The 14,872-nt window shown below is 45.9% G+C and overlaps 2 protein-coding genes across 3 annotated transcripts; one reads left to right on the top strand and one right to left on the bottom strand.

Annotated features, from left to right (window-relative positions):
- The first annotated feature begins 2,143 nt into the window (after nucleotides 1–2,143).
- sstr3b (somatostatin receptor 3b) lies at nucleotides 2,144–5,241 on the top strand. Its single transcript, XM_086120009.1, has 2 exons — nucleotides 2,144–3,070; nucleotides 3,132–5,241. Exons 1-2 carry the CDS (start codon nucleotides 2,345–2,347, stop codon nucleotides 3,672–3,674), a joined length of 1,269 nt encoding a protein of 422 aa, XP_085976135.1. The 5' UTR covers nucleotides 2,144–2,344; the 3' UTR covers nucleotides 3,675–5,241.
- Nucleotides 4,248–8,173, bottom strand: LOC147199723 (protein CutA homolog). 2 transcript variants are annotated; one of them, XM_086120017.1, is made up of 7 exons: nucleotides 8,068–8,173; nucleotides 6,880–7,028; nucleotides 5,979–6,038; nucleotides 5,747–5,792; nucleotides 5,607–5,656; nucleotides 5,402–5,522; nucleotides 4,248–4,532 (listed from the first exon to the last, which is right to left on the bottom strand). In XM_086120017.1, exons 2-6 carry the CDS (start codon nucleotides 7,005–7,007, stop codon nucleotides 5,423–5,425), a joined length of 384 nt encoding a protein of 127 aa, XP_085976143.1. In that variant the 5' UTR covers nucleotides 7,008–7,028; nucleotides 8,068–8,173; the 3' UTR covers nucleotides 4,248–4,532; nucleotides 5,402–5,422. The 2 variants fall into 2 exon arrangements, with proteins under 2 accessions (XP_085976143.1, XP_085976142.1); XM_086120016.1 differs by lacking the exon at nucleotides 8,068–8,173 and adding an exon at nucleotides 7,221–7,298.
- Nucleotides 8,174–14,872: the final 6,699 nt, after the last annotated feature.

Genomic DNA, 14,872 nt, shown 5'->3' with positions numbered 1-14,872 from the left:
CACTTTGGCTTTGCCATCTGCCGCCAGCGTGAGTCACCCGCAAAGTGATTTATAGTATCGTTAGCGCGCGGGTGTGAGAAAGTCGATTAGCAGAGCTTCATTGGAAGTCGCAGTCAAAAAGTAGGATCGTTTTGAGTTTGTTTTTTTTAAATCAAAATTTTAACATTTTTGTACATTTTCAACAAGAAGAGCCTCCTGAAGTGCAATCCAAGGCGCAATCAGCGATGCAGTTTTTCTCAAATTTGTTGAACTTTTTCTTTTCATATTTTCCCACAAAATAGTAAAAGAAATTTTTTTCAAAAAAAATATCGATTTTTTTTTCTTGGAATGTCGAATTTTATTCAGATGAAACCTTTTTACTCGAAAACATGCAACTGGTTATCCTAACATGAAAACCTAAACCAATTTTTACTTGAAAATGTGTTTTTCCTTCGAAGATTTTATTCAGAAAAATCTGAAGATGTGACTTTTTCCATCTTGAAAATGTACTTTTTTTTTCCTCAAGAAAATCTACATTTTTTTGGTCTAAAAAAATGTGTAACTATGATTATTTAGTTTAACTTTTTTGTTACTTTTTCTCCAAAGATTGCAACAAAAATATTTGATTTTTTTTTTTGAAACCATGACATTTAAATCTCGAAAAATTCACATTTTTTTCTTACGCTCCAAAAATAATTGGATTTTTTTCCCCCTTTTTTCCTTCCTCAACAAGATGCAACTTTGTAAGATTTGCGATCAAGCCCCTTCCACAGCATGCCGCTGCCACGATTGATTTGGAGCGCGCGATTGTCATTTGTACACCGGCGGCTTGGTGGACACGCCACAAGCACGTCACAACTGTGTGCATGCGCGCGCGCGTGTTTGTGTAAAGGGAGGTTGGGAGGCAGCACGGGAGCGAGAGGAATATTGGCAGAGGCTCGCCGCATCTTCACACCGAACGTGACGCTTGGCCCCACGAGTCATCTTTCTTGACAGGGACTCGCATTAGGAATCCCAGGTAGGTCTTCATCTCCATTTCTTTTGTCTCGCCGCCCCCATTTACATTTTTTTTTCTCGTTATCATTTTAGAAAAAATGCAGACATTTTTGGTTTTTTTAAATTGTCGTTTTATATTTGTGTTTTCATTTTACGCTCGATGTCTCGTCCATTTTTGTGCTTGGAAGAGACAATTTTTATTCAGTCATGATGGAGTTATGATCCATACGCCTAAAAGATCATTCAGGATTTGGGTTTCTTTAAACATTTATTTCTAATGTTGTGGGTCTTGATAATTTAATAACTAATGATGTACAGTGTAGTGATTTTTTTGGATCACAGGGAATGTTTTTATTTCATTGTGCATTATTTTCTTTATTATTCAGTGTAAGTGTGTGTGTATGTGTTTTTATAAATATACGTGATGTAATATTTTATTCTTATCTTTCAAACAGACACATATCAGTCTATTTCGATTTGTAAAATCATTTCTGACGTATTTTTGGGATATGCGTTTCTATGTTGCAATATTATTACGATGATGATTATGATTGTCCTGGCGGGACAGAAATTGATCGTTTGTAGATTTACGGCCTTTCGGGGCTGTCGTCATTCCCGCCCTGAGGGACACCGCCCGGTTCAGGCTGGATGGACAATTGGTTGATTGCGTATGTGAGCTCCACTTGTCACGTCTGCGGCAGGTGGCGGCGCGTTCTGTCACAAACGCGCGTCCTAGCCGTTCAACCAACTATCAAGCAAAATCCCAAATTCATTCTGACCGCGGTACACAAACAAAGTTGCACGTCCAACTTGCGCAAGCTTCCTTTGGGTCAGGTTTTACCAAGGTTGTTTTTCTTCCATACGTCGGTACATTTTGTGCAGAGCGAAGCGGCGAGCGACCAATTATCGGCCATTACAAGCAAAGGCTGCGGGTGTGCCTGCGCGCAGCGTAGCCGCCATTAGCAAGCCTTGTTTGGGTTGTGATGGCGGCGGTGCGGGAAGGTAATTAACATTCATCCAGCCTCTGCTTCATCTACTCACATACATAATGGAGACATACAGACGCCCGCTCGGACATGCACAAAACGTCAAAGCCCTATTCATAAACTGCAAACCTGTCTTGAGACCCTCGGGGGGGGGGGGGGGGGGTTGTTTGGTGGGTGATTCATTCAACCCACCTTCTTGGGCCATAGGAAGAACTCAAGCAGTTGGGCCGGTCCATTTCGGATCTCAATTTGGGTTGTTTTTGACAAAACTGTTTTCAGAGGGGAACGTCGGCTCGAAAGCCTTCTTTGAAAAGCGAACCCAAGTTGGAAAGCTTCCCACGCAGGTTGTCCGATGCCGGCCGACGGTCCCCGGTGACGTCCCCATGGAGCTGCTTCCGATTAGCCGGGACGCCGTCCCCTCGTCCGGCCGCTACCTCCGCCCCACCTCCACCGCGTCCCTGTTCAACAGCAGCCAGAACTACACCGGGGAGGAAGGTGAAGAAGAGCCGCCGGAGTCCGGGGGACCCCTCGGTGGCCCGGTGGGGGTCTTGATCCCGCTCATCTATGCAGCGGTGTGCGCCGTAGGCCTGGCGGGCAACACCCTGGTGATCCACGTGGTGGTCAACCACAGCCGAGGACCGTCGGCCACCAACATCTACATCCTCAACCTGGCCGTGGCCGACGAACTCTTCATGCTGGGCCTCCCGTTCCTGGCGGCCCAGAACGCGCTCCTCTCCTGGCCCTTCGGCTCGCTCCTCTGCCGGGTGGTGATGACGGTGGACGCCATCAACCAGTTCACCAGCATCTTCTGCCTGGCCGTCATGTCGGTGGACCGCTACCTGGCCGTGGCGCAGCCGGCGCGGGCCGGGCGCTGGCGGCGCCCCCCGGTGGCCAAGGCTGTGAGCGCGGCCCTGTGGCTGGGTTCCTTTGTGGTGGTGCTTCCGGTGGTGGCGTTCGCCGACGTGAGGCCAGGCGACGGGGACTGCGGCATCGTGTGGCCGGAGCCGGCCGACCTGTGGAAGACGGTCTTCATCGTGTACACCTTCGCGGTGGGATTCTGCGGCCCCTTGATGGTCATCTGCATGTGCTACCTGCTCATCGTCATCAAGGTAGGGAACCGGTCGCCATGGCCGCAAACCTCTCTTACGTCTTCCTCGTCTTGCTCCTCAGGTCCGCAGCGTCGGCAAACGCGCCCAAGCCACATCATCGCGCCGCCGTCGTTCCGAGCGCAAGGTGACCCGCATGGTGGTGGTGGTGGTGGCCGTGTTCGTCCTGTGCTGGCTCCCCTTCTACGCCCTCAACATCGTCAACCTCCTGGTGGTTCTGCCCGGCGACCTGCGCGGCCTCTACTTCTTCGTGGTGGCGCTTTCCTACGCCAACAGCTGCGCCAACCCCATCCTCTACGCCTTCCTGTCCGACAACTTCAAGCGGGGGTTCCGCAGGGCTCTGTGCCGGGCCTCGCGCCGGGTGCGCAGCCACGAGAGGGCCGACTCCGACGAACGGCGCGTCACCGAGGAGTGGGGCGGCATGGCCGTGCGCGGCCCGGGCAGCCGCGGGGAAGCCAGCCCGCCAAATGAGAGAGAAGGTGCGGAAGGTTCTGGTAGGGAGAGGACTCCGCAGGAGGAGGAGGAGGAGGAGCGAGGAGGAGGACGAGAGGAGGGAGAGCCAAAGTCTCAAGATGGAAAGTCAGCGCTGGAAATCAGCTGCTTGTGACTGGCATGTCCTGAGCATGTTTTCAACGTGATCTTCACAGGTCAAACCTCCTCCATGACGTGTCATTTTTGTACCCTTCACAACATTGGAAACTCTGTCGTCAAGCCCAAAATCCAGGCTACTTTCAAAGCCGTACTCTCAAAAGCCCAAAGCTGTTGTTTTCCCCCCAAATTGTAGCCTTTGCCATTTGAAACCTGCGTTGTGCATCGTCGCAATCTGAACCGCATCCATTTTCCCGTCCTCAAATTCAAATTTGTCATTTGAATTCTGATTTGAAACCCTAAATTGAAGCCTTCTGTTGAAAACCAAACCGTCTTAAAACCCGATTTCAATACCCCGTTCCCATCTTGAAACCCGACTTTGAAAGTGTCGCCCCGTCTTTAAATCCTACTTAGCCACCATTTAAATCCCGTCACCTTTCAACACAACGAACTGCACGTTGGTGCTCAAATGCTCAAGCCGAGCGGGTCGTAATGTGGCTCTTGTCAATATTTGAATCTAAATGTACATGTATGTTTCATGTGTAAGAAAATGCACGGGTGTTTTAAGGAATGAACAACAAGAAAAAAGGGATTGAAAATGAAAAGTAGTGTATTGTGCTCGTTTTGGTGTTTTTATGGCAGTGATGTCATTTCCAGAACCGCGCCAAGCATTCAATCGGGTTTGTCCATTGCCACATTTCTGTGCCGTGCTGTGATTTTAATGTCCTATTTCGATATTTTGTCTTGACTCCCCCTGTTGATTCTCTGCGAAATGCTCCCGAGTCCACAGGACTCCGCTGCATGTTGGAGGGTCGAGGTGCCGAGACGCACGTTTCACCATTCTAAAAAGAAGGATTTTTTTTTTCCAGGGCAACCTCTGGGAATAAAAAAAATCCCACAAATCAAAGACATTCTAAATGTATATAAAATCAAATGTATATACAAGAAAATGTATGAAACGTCTGCTGGCCTAATTCTGTTTCCTTTCTGTCCCCAATTTACTGTGTATTATTTATGGATTGTTTGATGGCATTTCTTGTTTACGTTAGAAAACGGGTCCATTTGACCTGCGCTACTTTATTGTCTATTTTGATCTGGACTGTATGTATTCATTCATTCATTCATTTTCTGAAGCGCTTGATCCTCACTAGGGTCGCGGGGGGTGCCGGAGCCTATCCCAGCTGTCTTCGGGCAGTAGGCGGGGGACACCCTGAATTGGTTGCCAGCCAATCGCAGGGCACACAGAGACGAACAACCATCCACGCTCACATTCACACCTAGTGACAATTTAGAGTGTTCAATCAGCCTGCCACGCATGTTTTTGGAATGTGGGAGGAAACCGGAGTATCCGGAGAAAACCCACGCAGGCCCGGGGAGAACACGTAAACTCCACACAGGGAGGCCGGAGCTGGAATCGAACCCGGTACCTCTGCACTGTGAAGTCGACGTGCTAACCACTGGACTACCGGGCAGCAGGACTGTATGTAATGTTGGTCAAATGTTTTTTTTTTTTTTTTTTTTGTAAATGTAAAAATCATATCCAGCCACCATTTTATAAGACAAAATAAAATCAGGATGGCCCTTCAGTGGCTCCAGGAACTCAATTGAAAACGAAGGACCGACGACGCCCCCTACAGACCAACATGTAAACTCCACACACAATGACTTCGGCCAGTTCATTATGTATGTTATATGTCGATTTCTTTTTTTTTTTTTCCAATGAAGAGTAACCGGCATACTAATCACCCGTCCGTGATGAAAGCATCCTCATTCCGGCACGACGTCGGCGATCCACTTGAGGTAGGGCGGGTTGCCTTGTTGGATGGGCAGGCTGATGACTTCGGCCACCTCGTAGGGGTGGTTCGTACTGGAAAGGGCGTCAAATCACTCAAACGTTTCAATCATTCAACGTGGAGCCTGATGGATGCCGACGTACAAATTGCGGACTTACCGCACGTAATCGGTGAGGGCGGAGACCTTCGAGCTTCTGGTCTTGATCATCTAAATGAGGGGCAAAGCACGCGTCAAAATGCCTCAAGGTGCATTTTCCTCCCACCCCCCCGATTCCGCTATTTTGAAAGCGACACTCACCAGCAGAACCTCGTTGTCCTCCTGGATGGCCCCCTGCCATTCGTACCTGACCATAAAAACGTCAGCAAAATTATGGCCTCGGATAAGAGCATCCTTACAATAATTGTGTCGGTGGTTCTCAAACGTTTGACACCCAATACCACCGAGAAAAGTACTTTGTTGTTAGAGTACTGCCATCATGAGCAACATAAAACTACGTGCACACGCGTGTGTGTGTGAGAGAGACACCTACACCGATGTGATGGCGGGTACAATGTTGACACAGGCGGCCAGCTTCCGCTGCACGATGCCTCTGTGGGACATGCACAAAACAAAACAAATGAACACCATCGCAAAGTTGAGAGCATTATAGTTACTCGAATTCTGTCATGTTTTGTATACAATGAGCTTTATATCTAATCAACTTTACATAGGAGTTTATCCATTATATATCTAGTGTATATATATGGTCCTTGTTGGAAATGTAACAATAAAAATAAAATCAAAATCATCTAATCATCTGTGTACTGGATATAGTGTGATGTATATTTAAAAAACTAGTTTTTTGAATGTATTATTTTATTCTCGCATTTATATAGCGCTGCCAGCACAAATTAATTGTTTTTAAACACTCAGACTTATAAAAAAATAAATAAATAATAAAGAAATTGTAATGGAAAATTTCTCCTACGCTGCTGAAATATTTTAAATCTAAGTTGTATCTAAAGAATAATAATAAAAGCAAATGTTTAAAAAAAATCTAGCGAAACACTTTTTTTGTTACTTAAAATTTATAACTATGAAAAATATTTGAGAATGTTTTTTTAATGCGTCTAACATCCAAAAAGTCAAATACACAAAGGTTTTTAAATAACCAGTCTAAAAATATATTTTGGGGCAAATTCAAATAAATCTACAGCACAGAACATCAACATCAAAAAAGTTCTTTTTTGGGGGGCGGTGGGTGTGAAAATCAATTTGTCTAGATTTTTTTTTTTTAAGATTTGAATTTGGCTCTTTAGGGTGCGCAAACTGCCACGAGCACACCAATCTCAAAGACAAACGGCGAATCCAAACGAAAGCGGTCCGACCGTTTGAAAGTGACAGCAATCGTCCCTGCTGCTCCACACATACTCAGACGATAATAAGACTACCTGGCCAAGTCTTTGGCCACCGTGTCGTTGGGGCAGGTGACGAAGGCGGCCGAGTGCGCGCCCGACGTGTACGTTTCGGAAGCCATGGAGAACACCCTGGATCCCACGCTCCTCAGCAGATGGAACATAAACGCACTCAGCAGGAGCGTCTAACCGGGAAGAGGAGGAAATGAGGTCACAGGATCCAACACTTTTTCAGACCGATAGTGGGGAAAGGAACAAAGAGCACGGCCTTCTAGTCCTAACTAAATTCAAGTGGTTCTCCGCACATGGTTACCCAAGACCCATAATTACACACAACGATAGAGGTTGTATGCATGATAAAGCTTGTGCCTACTAACCAGAAGCCAACCTCGGCAAGATCCACCTAGCAGTGGCTTAAGGCAGGGAAGCCCAATACGCATGCCACAAATATATCTAGTTGGGAAAGGACACAAGCACATTCGTTACTATGACAACTTGAAATTAAAATGCTACGCCAAAAAAAAAAAGTTTGCTTGGGTTTCCCCCCACAAACACACAATCTCGAGGTACAAAATGTCATAACTTGCCATTAAACACCAGATTTGACCACGGAAACGCTGTATTTGGTCACAGAATGATTCAGAAATGCAACCTTTTCCAATTAAGAGTCGTATTAAAATGCGGTAGTATTGTTTGCCTTGAAAACATTCCATTAATTATTATTAATCGTCGTTCTGAATTTAAGTTCAACACAATCACTATCCGGCTGGCGACGAATCTGCGGGTGCAAAGCTGGCAATGATTTACCTAACTTTTATTTAATATGGGCAGTCGGGATCCCGAATGCGGCGAATCTGCGTATGCGAAGCGCGAGGTGATTTACTGAAACGGCAAAAAACACAACCAGGAACGTAATGTTCTTATTTTATCGGGACTTGTCGCAGTTACGTTGATTTTGCACATTCGTTTTCATATTTTAAATTCACAACGGAAATAAACACAGTTCAATACTTTCCAAAATGTGGCGCACTAAATTTAGCTTGAACGTCTGTCACTCCCCCGCCGTCTCCTTTGTCTAAATGACAGCTGAGCGAATATTAGCCGCGAGGACTACTTACGAGCTTCAATAGAGCGTAATTTAACAATATATACATATCATAACCCAAGATGAAATGTTTATATTTGATGTGTGGAGGGGTTTTTTCAATATGCGTGTCCACTTACTTGCTGTGCGAGCGTCGCCGCTACCGTAAAGTGTGGCAACTGTCGTCGATCGGACGGAAATCGCCAGCATCAGACTTTTAATAAGTAACCGCGTCCTCATTGACGCGGTTGTTATTTGAACTATTTGTGAAGTAAAGGACATCGGCCAATAAAACTTGATCTCTAATGACAAACCACTCCCACCTGCACATAATGGTTAGAAAACAAATATAAATGAATCATTCGAGAGTGCATAGTTTATGACAGCGGGTTTACATTGACGACACTTTCTCCATCCTTTAGCTCAGAGGTGTCCAATGTCGCTGTCCTGCCTGTTTTCCAGCTCTCCCAGGAGTAACACACCTGATTCAAATAATCAGGATTGTTCTAATGCTGCTTCACAGCTGGCTGATGAGCTGATCATCTGAATCAGGTGTGTTGCAGCCCAGAGAGATGGAAATCAAGCAGGACATGCCTGCTTTAGCTCATAGGTGTCAAACTCAGGTCCTGGAGGGCCGCTGTCCTGCATGTTTTCCAAGTTTCCCTGTTGTAACACACCTGATTCAAATGAACAGGTTCAATGTCAGGCTTCCGCAGAACTTGTTGATGATCTGATCATTTGAATCAGGTGTGTTGCAACAGGGAGACTTGGAAAACATGCAGGACAGCGGCCCTTCAGGACCTGAGTTTGACACCTATGAGCTAAAGGATGGAGAAAGTATCGTCAATGTAAAGCCACTGTCATAAACTATGCAGTCTCGAATGATTCATTTAAAATATATTTTAGTATTATAATTAAATAATGTGTTGTATTTTCCTCCCAAATTTCCCCTTGACAAAATATTGTGCAATAGATACAAAATGAAAATACATCAAATAATGATATCTGACGAGTTTTTCTGTCATAAAAATGGCAATACATCTATGACAGCACTGTAATTTTAAATAAACTTTGTTTTTAATGATCCAAGAAAATACTGTCTTGTTTTTTTGTTTGTTTGTTGTTGTTTTTTTGTTATGTTTTGTTTTTGGCTTTGTTTTGGTTGGTTTTGTTTTGTTTTGTTTTTAAACGAACTGAGAGTTTTAACATGAAACAACATTAATGGCCACTAGATGGCGCTTTTCGGGAACTTGGTGACCGTTTGACACACACACACACACACACGCACACACACAGCACACACACGCACACACACACACACAGCGCACTGATTTACGGCACGTGTGCAGCCACTCTGTTTGATCACATTGGCTTTACCTCCTTCACACTCCTCCTCCCATTCCCTCCATGTTGAATTAAGCAGCATGAGTGTGCCACGCACATGCAAAAAGGTGCACAGTACTTCGCATAAAGCGGCTGCTTTTTGCAATGATGGCAGCGGTGAGTGGAGGAGACGGGCGTGGGGTCCATGTGGGGGGGGGGGATGCTTGTTCCCATGGAAACTGTGCAGTCAGCACATCTGTACGTCGTCCCTGGTCGGCATCCCGCGGCCTCTCACCACCACAGCTGGACGTGACATGCGCACAGGCACTGACCGCGTTGCCATGGTGACCACAAGGCACTCCACCCATTGCGGTGTGTGTGCAAACTCTTTATTGTTTTATGAGCAGATTTGATCCTCTTCTCTTCCCTCCCTCTGCCTGTCCATCAGCTCTTCCTCCTTCCTCCTACTCTTCCTCCAAGCATGAGTAGAATCGGTATGTTTTCAATTTGCAGCAGAGCCGTCCTCCTCTGCATTTTAATCAGCCCGTGCGGCCTGTCCTTTAAGTGCAGGCGGCGTGGCATAGGACATTGAATCCGACTGCAGCGTCCCCACTTTCGCCACCCCCTCCCTTCCTCAATTTTAGAATGTGGCGCTCCGCAGTGTGGTTTCATCCTGAAGCGTTGGAGGGCCGCCGGGGAACTTGTTGCTTTTGCGTCTCATTCGCAGCCAAATTTATTCCTTGGTCTCATTCATAAAATGAAAATAAAAAATGGGTGTGATGGGTTTATTTGTTTATGAAGGAAAAACCTGGGAGTGAGAATTCAGTGGACCAATATTCAAAAGCTGCAGGTCTCGATGTTAAAGTTGATCATCGGTCATTACAGTGGACCTGACCTCTATTTAAAAAACTCTTGGATGTCATATTTTCACATCAGTGACTACAGTGGACATCAACACAGTCACTACAGTTGACAGTGATATTTTTCTTCTCGTACGTCTTTACTGTCAAAGTCAGCATCAGTCACTACAGTGGCCAAGGTTTTAACGTTGAAGTTGTCTTATCAGTTACTACAGTTACCAAGTCTTGAATGTAAAAGTTCTAACTTTCCACACATTTGACATCACGTTGTTTGCGTGCGTTACTTCCTGTTTTTGACCTTCGGAATCGAATGCGACCGCGAGGCGTTTTTGACGCAGCGCCGGCTGCCATGATGGAAGGTTTTTCCGAGGCCCCTGTGTCCACGGGAGGAAAAAGTGGCGGGATGAGGAGGAGGAGGAGGAGGATCAGGAGGAGAATGTTAAACATGTCCTTTAGACCCCGCAGGAGGAAGAGGAGGGAGCCGCTTCTTCGTCGCCACTTGAACCGCCACCTTCCATGTTCATCATTCTATCAAACGACTTCAGCTCAGCGGACGGCAGCGAGAGCCGGCGCCAATCGGGATCAACCGCACTGGATTATTGATGTCGCAATATCATAACAAATGGGCGTAACCTTTGCAGAGACATCCCAAAGCGCGGCCACCGCATACTGTAGGCTGTTGTCTTTACCCTGAATCCCTACGACGCAAGTCAATGCGAACTCTGCGTTTGGACCAATCAAACCGGAGCCCATCTGCTAATCCTAACCCGAACCTTAAAACTACCGGTACTTCCAAAAACCTAGCCTAATCCTGAACCCTAATCCCAGGTCGAATACTAAAACGAACTCTTAACATGAACCCAGCCCCCCATTTAAAATTTAAAGGGGGAGTTTGGAATTTGTGAAAACTGCTCGCAAGATTTCACTAATCCGCCTTGCGGCTCTCTGACCAGAACGGCGCCCCTTCTCAAACATGGACGTTCTTCATGGCGTGACATGATGGAAATGTGTCGTCAGAGAGTTCGTTTTTTTCTAACTATAGCTTCATTTAATTTACATTTCCCCATATTTCAAATATGAAACGTAAAAATCTGCGTCTGTGTGGTGGTGTTGTAGCACGTGCTCTTCCATGAACTCTCATTGTATTTTGACCGTGGCAGCTCTGCATTCGGTTCTCAACGATTCGTTCCTCTGTCCTGTTTATTTAGGGCTACATTATTTCATCAAAATGCCAAATGACATTTTTGAGGAGAAATGGGACACAGAGAAGTTGCATTTCCAAATTCATAAATGCTTGTATGACTTTTTAAGATCCTTCAGGAACTCTGGTACACACGTCCGGCTTCACAAAAACAACAGCGATAGCAATACTAGGCTAGCATCCACACTACACTGACTTTAGCCTTGGCTGCTATGTTTTGCTAGCATGATGTGTTCAGAGTGGAGTGTTACTATCCTCTGAAATCTGTCATTTTTTGGAATGTACCAAAAAAAAAAAAAAAGAAGTGGTACTCTTAACTGCTGAGCAAAAATGATGCTACTTTTCCATCGCTTCTGAATCTTCTCATTTCCCTGAGCTCCCTTCACTCTGCTTTTGTTGCGCGTGATGAGGCTACATTCGACGGCCTGGGCGGGCGTGTGGGACGTCAACTGCAGGAGTTTAAACGCTGCCTCTCCAGGCTAAAAGTGGAGAGTGGAGCTATTGAAGCACAAAAAGCTTTCAAATGCTGTGTAGGATGCGCGTTAGTCTTTGTAGCGCCGCGTAGCCCACAGCTAACGGCTACGGCTAACGCTGCGTGTGTGTGTGTGTGTGTGTGTGTGCGTGTGTGTGTGTGTGCGCGCGTGTGTGTGTGGGAGGTCAACTCGCAGCCTCGTCACAGTGCATCCAGTCAGAGAATTCACTCTCACTGGAGTGCAGATAACAGAGTAGCTTCAAAGACACTCGTGCTAAATACTTCATTTTCTCATTCATTTTAATAGTCAGCCAATGTTCAATAAAGACCTTAAATTCAATATGATCTTAACAAAAAATGCGTACAGCACAAAACACGAAGACAGTCATCTAAATTGAGTGACTAATGAATAAGTTCCCATTGATGTTACACAAGCACAAAGTTGGATCTTTGATGTTTAGTTTGATGTTTGAATTTTTAAAACTCTCTTCAGGTTTTTTTAAATTTTCTTTTTAAATTATTCTTCGTTTACCGGGTAAGGCAATTGCAAACAGTTTCTCATTTCCTTTTTTTCAGGCTCAAAGACTAAATTCTCGAATATTAGCAATCATTTTTTTCTTGTTTATTGATGTTGACTTTTACGAAATCAACTTACCTGTACTTCATAATGAGAATCACTCACCATTGTTTGTAAAAACTTGTATCATAAAGACTTCAAATTGTCTTTGACGTTTGACAAATCCACCTTCACTCAAGACTAAAACGTCTTGGCTGTTTGCAAAAGCATTTTCATTTCAGGCTAAATTATCATGCACTCTAAAATCCTATTTTATGCACGTGTGTTGAGTTTAACGATGGCTAAACTGTCTTGAACGTTTGCCTAAAGCTGTTGACGTGTTCATTTGAGGCTGTAAATTTTCTCTGACTTCATGCTCGCTGACAACGAAATGTTTCCTTGTTGTTTTTGTACAATTTATCTTTGATGTATAGTAGCTGGACTAGCTATTAGCGCATACGTTGGATGGATAGCTAGCTAGCTAGCTAGATAGATAGATGGATAGCTAGCTAGCTAGCAAGCTAGATAGATAGATGGATAGCTAGCTAGCTAGCAAGCTAGATAGATAGATAGATGGATAGCTAGCTAGCTAGCTAGCTAGATAGATAGATAGATAGATGGATAGCTAGCTAGCTAGCTAGCTAGATAGATAGATAGATAGATAGATAGATAGATAGATAGATAGTGTCAAGTAGAAAATGAACCCTGAGTTGCATGCAGGCCTGTGGGATGACACAAAGCAACACAAAGATGACGAAAACGACAACAAGCGCCCGCCAGCCATTAGCATGCGCCTTCATGTGTATCACAATGTGAGCAGAGAACATACAAAGTGTGTGCAGTGCAGTGTGCAGTGTGCAGTGCGGTGTAATGGAGCGTCGCTGCGGGCCAGCCAGCCACAGTTCGCCACACTGCGCCGCGCTGCCCGGCTTGATGTGTGTGTGGCATCTTTATCATGCGACCACACGATCGCAACCAATCCCAAGGCAAGACACGAAGGGAGCTGTCCGTTTCAGCACCACGAGGAGGCAGCAGGGAACACGCGAACACGACTGAGTTGGGTTCCAAGAAGTGGCACCGTGTCGATCTGGTTTCTGGGACTTCTAATTACAGCAGAGAAGCAGCCCAAAGTTTGGTTTCCTAATACGCAAACAAGCAAGCCACGATCATGTGTCGAAATAGCAGGTTGCCAAAAAGTGCTCCAGTGCGCAGCTGTTACTTTCTTCCTGTTCACAACAATAAAAGGACTGCACCAAATGGCACACCGACGACCACTGTGCTTGGGAACGCCAACTAAAAAGGTGCTTATATGTGGCACAGAATGGACGCGTGATTTCAGCACCCCTCACAACAAAAATAAGTGTTGCCAAAAAGTGGCAAAGTAGGGCTTCATGTCATCAATCGTGCGCTGACTTTTCATCTTGAGGTACCCTCTGACTGCGCGTCGGCCAACATTTCGGGATGCCGAAAGGCACAGAAACGTGGCTTCCCACTTTTTTGACAAGAAAAAAAAACGGTACTTGTTTTTTTTTAGTTTTTTAGATAACATTTATTACTTAATTTGAAGATGCTGGTAAACGTGACGAAATGTTATTTTACAGTTCCTGACTTGTTGAAAAGGACATTTTTATTTATGAAGCGCCAGCCTCCTCCTGCTCCTCCTCCTCTTTGCTTGTGTCGAATTTTTATTTTATTTTATCATCCTCAGCTTCTAAGCATCCTCCCCCTCCTCCTCCCCCTCCTCTGCTTCTTCTTCTTCTTCTCTCGGCTCCGGCAAGAAGACGAGCGAGAAACCCGCGGATTGACGTGTCGCTGGAGCAAGATTTAAAAAAAAAAAAAGTAATTGTATAAATAAATAAATCGCCAGGGTGGAGAAAAAAGCCGCCGGATGATTTTGAGCGGGACGCGCCGTCGTGCGGTGACGGACTGACGATCTTCTGGATGCGGCAAGGCTCGCGCGTCGTCCCGCTCACCCTCCACCGTCTCCGCCGCCTCCTCCTCCACCTCCACCGCCGCCTCCGCGCTCCGTCGCCCGGCCGCATGAGCGCCGATGCCCGGCCTGCTTTCCGGCTGGATGCGCCCCTCCAGGAGCCCGCATGGAAACCGGGGACCAGAATTTTAGGAGGAAGGCCGAGCAACTAAGCAGGCTGTGCTTTGATCCGCATCTTCTCCAGCGTGCCCTTTTCTCGGATGGATTATTTGGACATGTGGTGAGGGGCGTCAATGGTGGGCTTCATTTCAAAATGGCAGTTTCACACCCATAGAGTTCAATAGCATTTATGATTTAAGGTGGTATTTGGGGGGGGGTCACTTTTTTTTGAGGTGGGGGGGGGGAAAGGGGCAAAAGTGACAACGGAGTGGTCGCAGCTTGTTTGTTGAGGTGGCCCATTTTTCAGAACCGCATGTCGGTCCATGTGCAAGCTCGTAAAGTTTCTACAGAGTGTATGAGTGTGCGTGTGTGCGCATGTGTGCGCGCGCTTGATTAGTTTAGTGTCGCGTCCAAAAAAGAGGCCCCAATCCCTTTTTTTGGGGC

This window comes from Hippocampus guttulatus, chromosome 9, assembly GCF_054856545.1.
Source record: "Hippocampus guttulatus isolate MCC_2025c chromosome 9, RoL_Hgut_1.0, whole genome shotgun sequence".
Classification (NCBI taxonomy): Eukaryota; Metazoa; Chordata; class Actinopteri; order Syngnathiformes; family Syngnathidae; genus Hippocampus; species Hippocampus guttulatus.
This window is presented reverse-complemented; position numbering and strand designations above follow the sequence as displayed.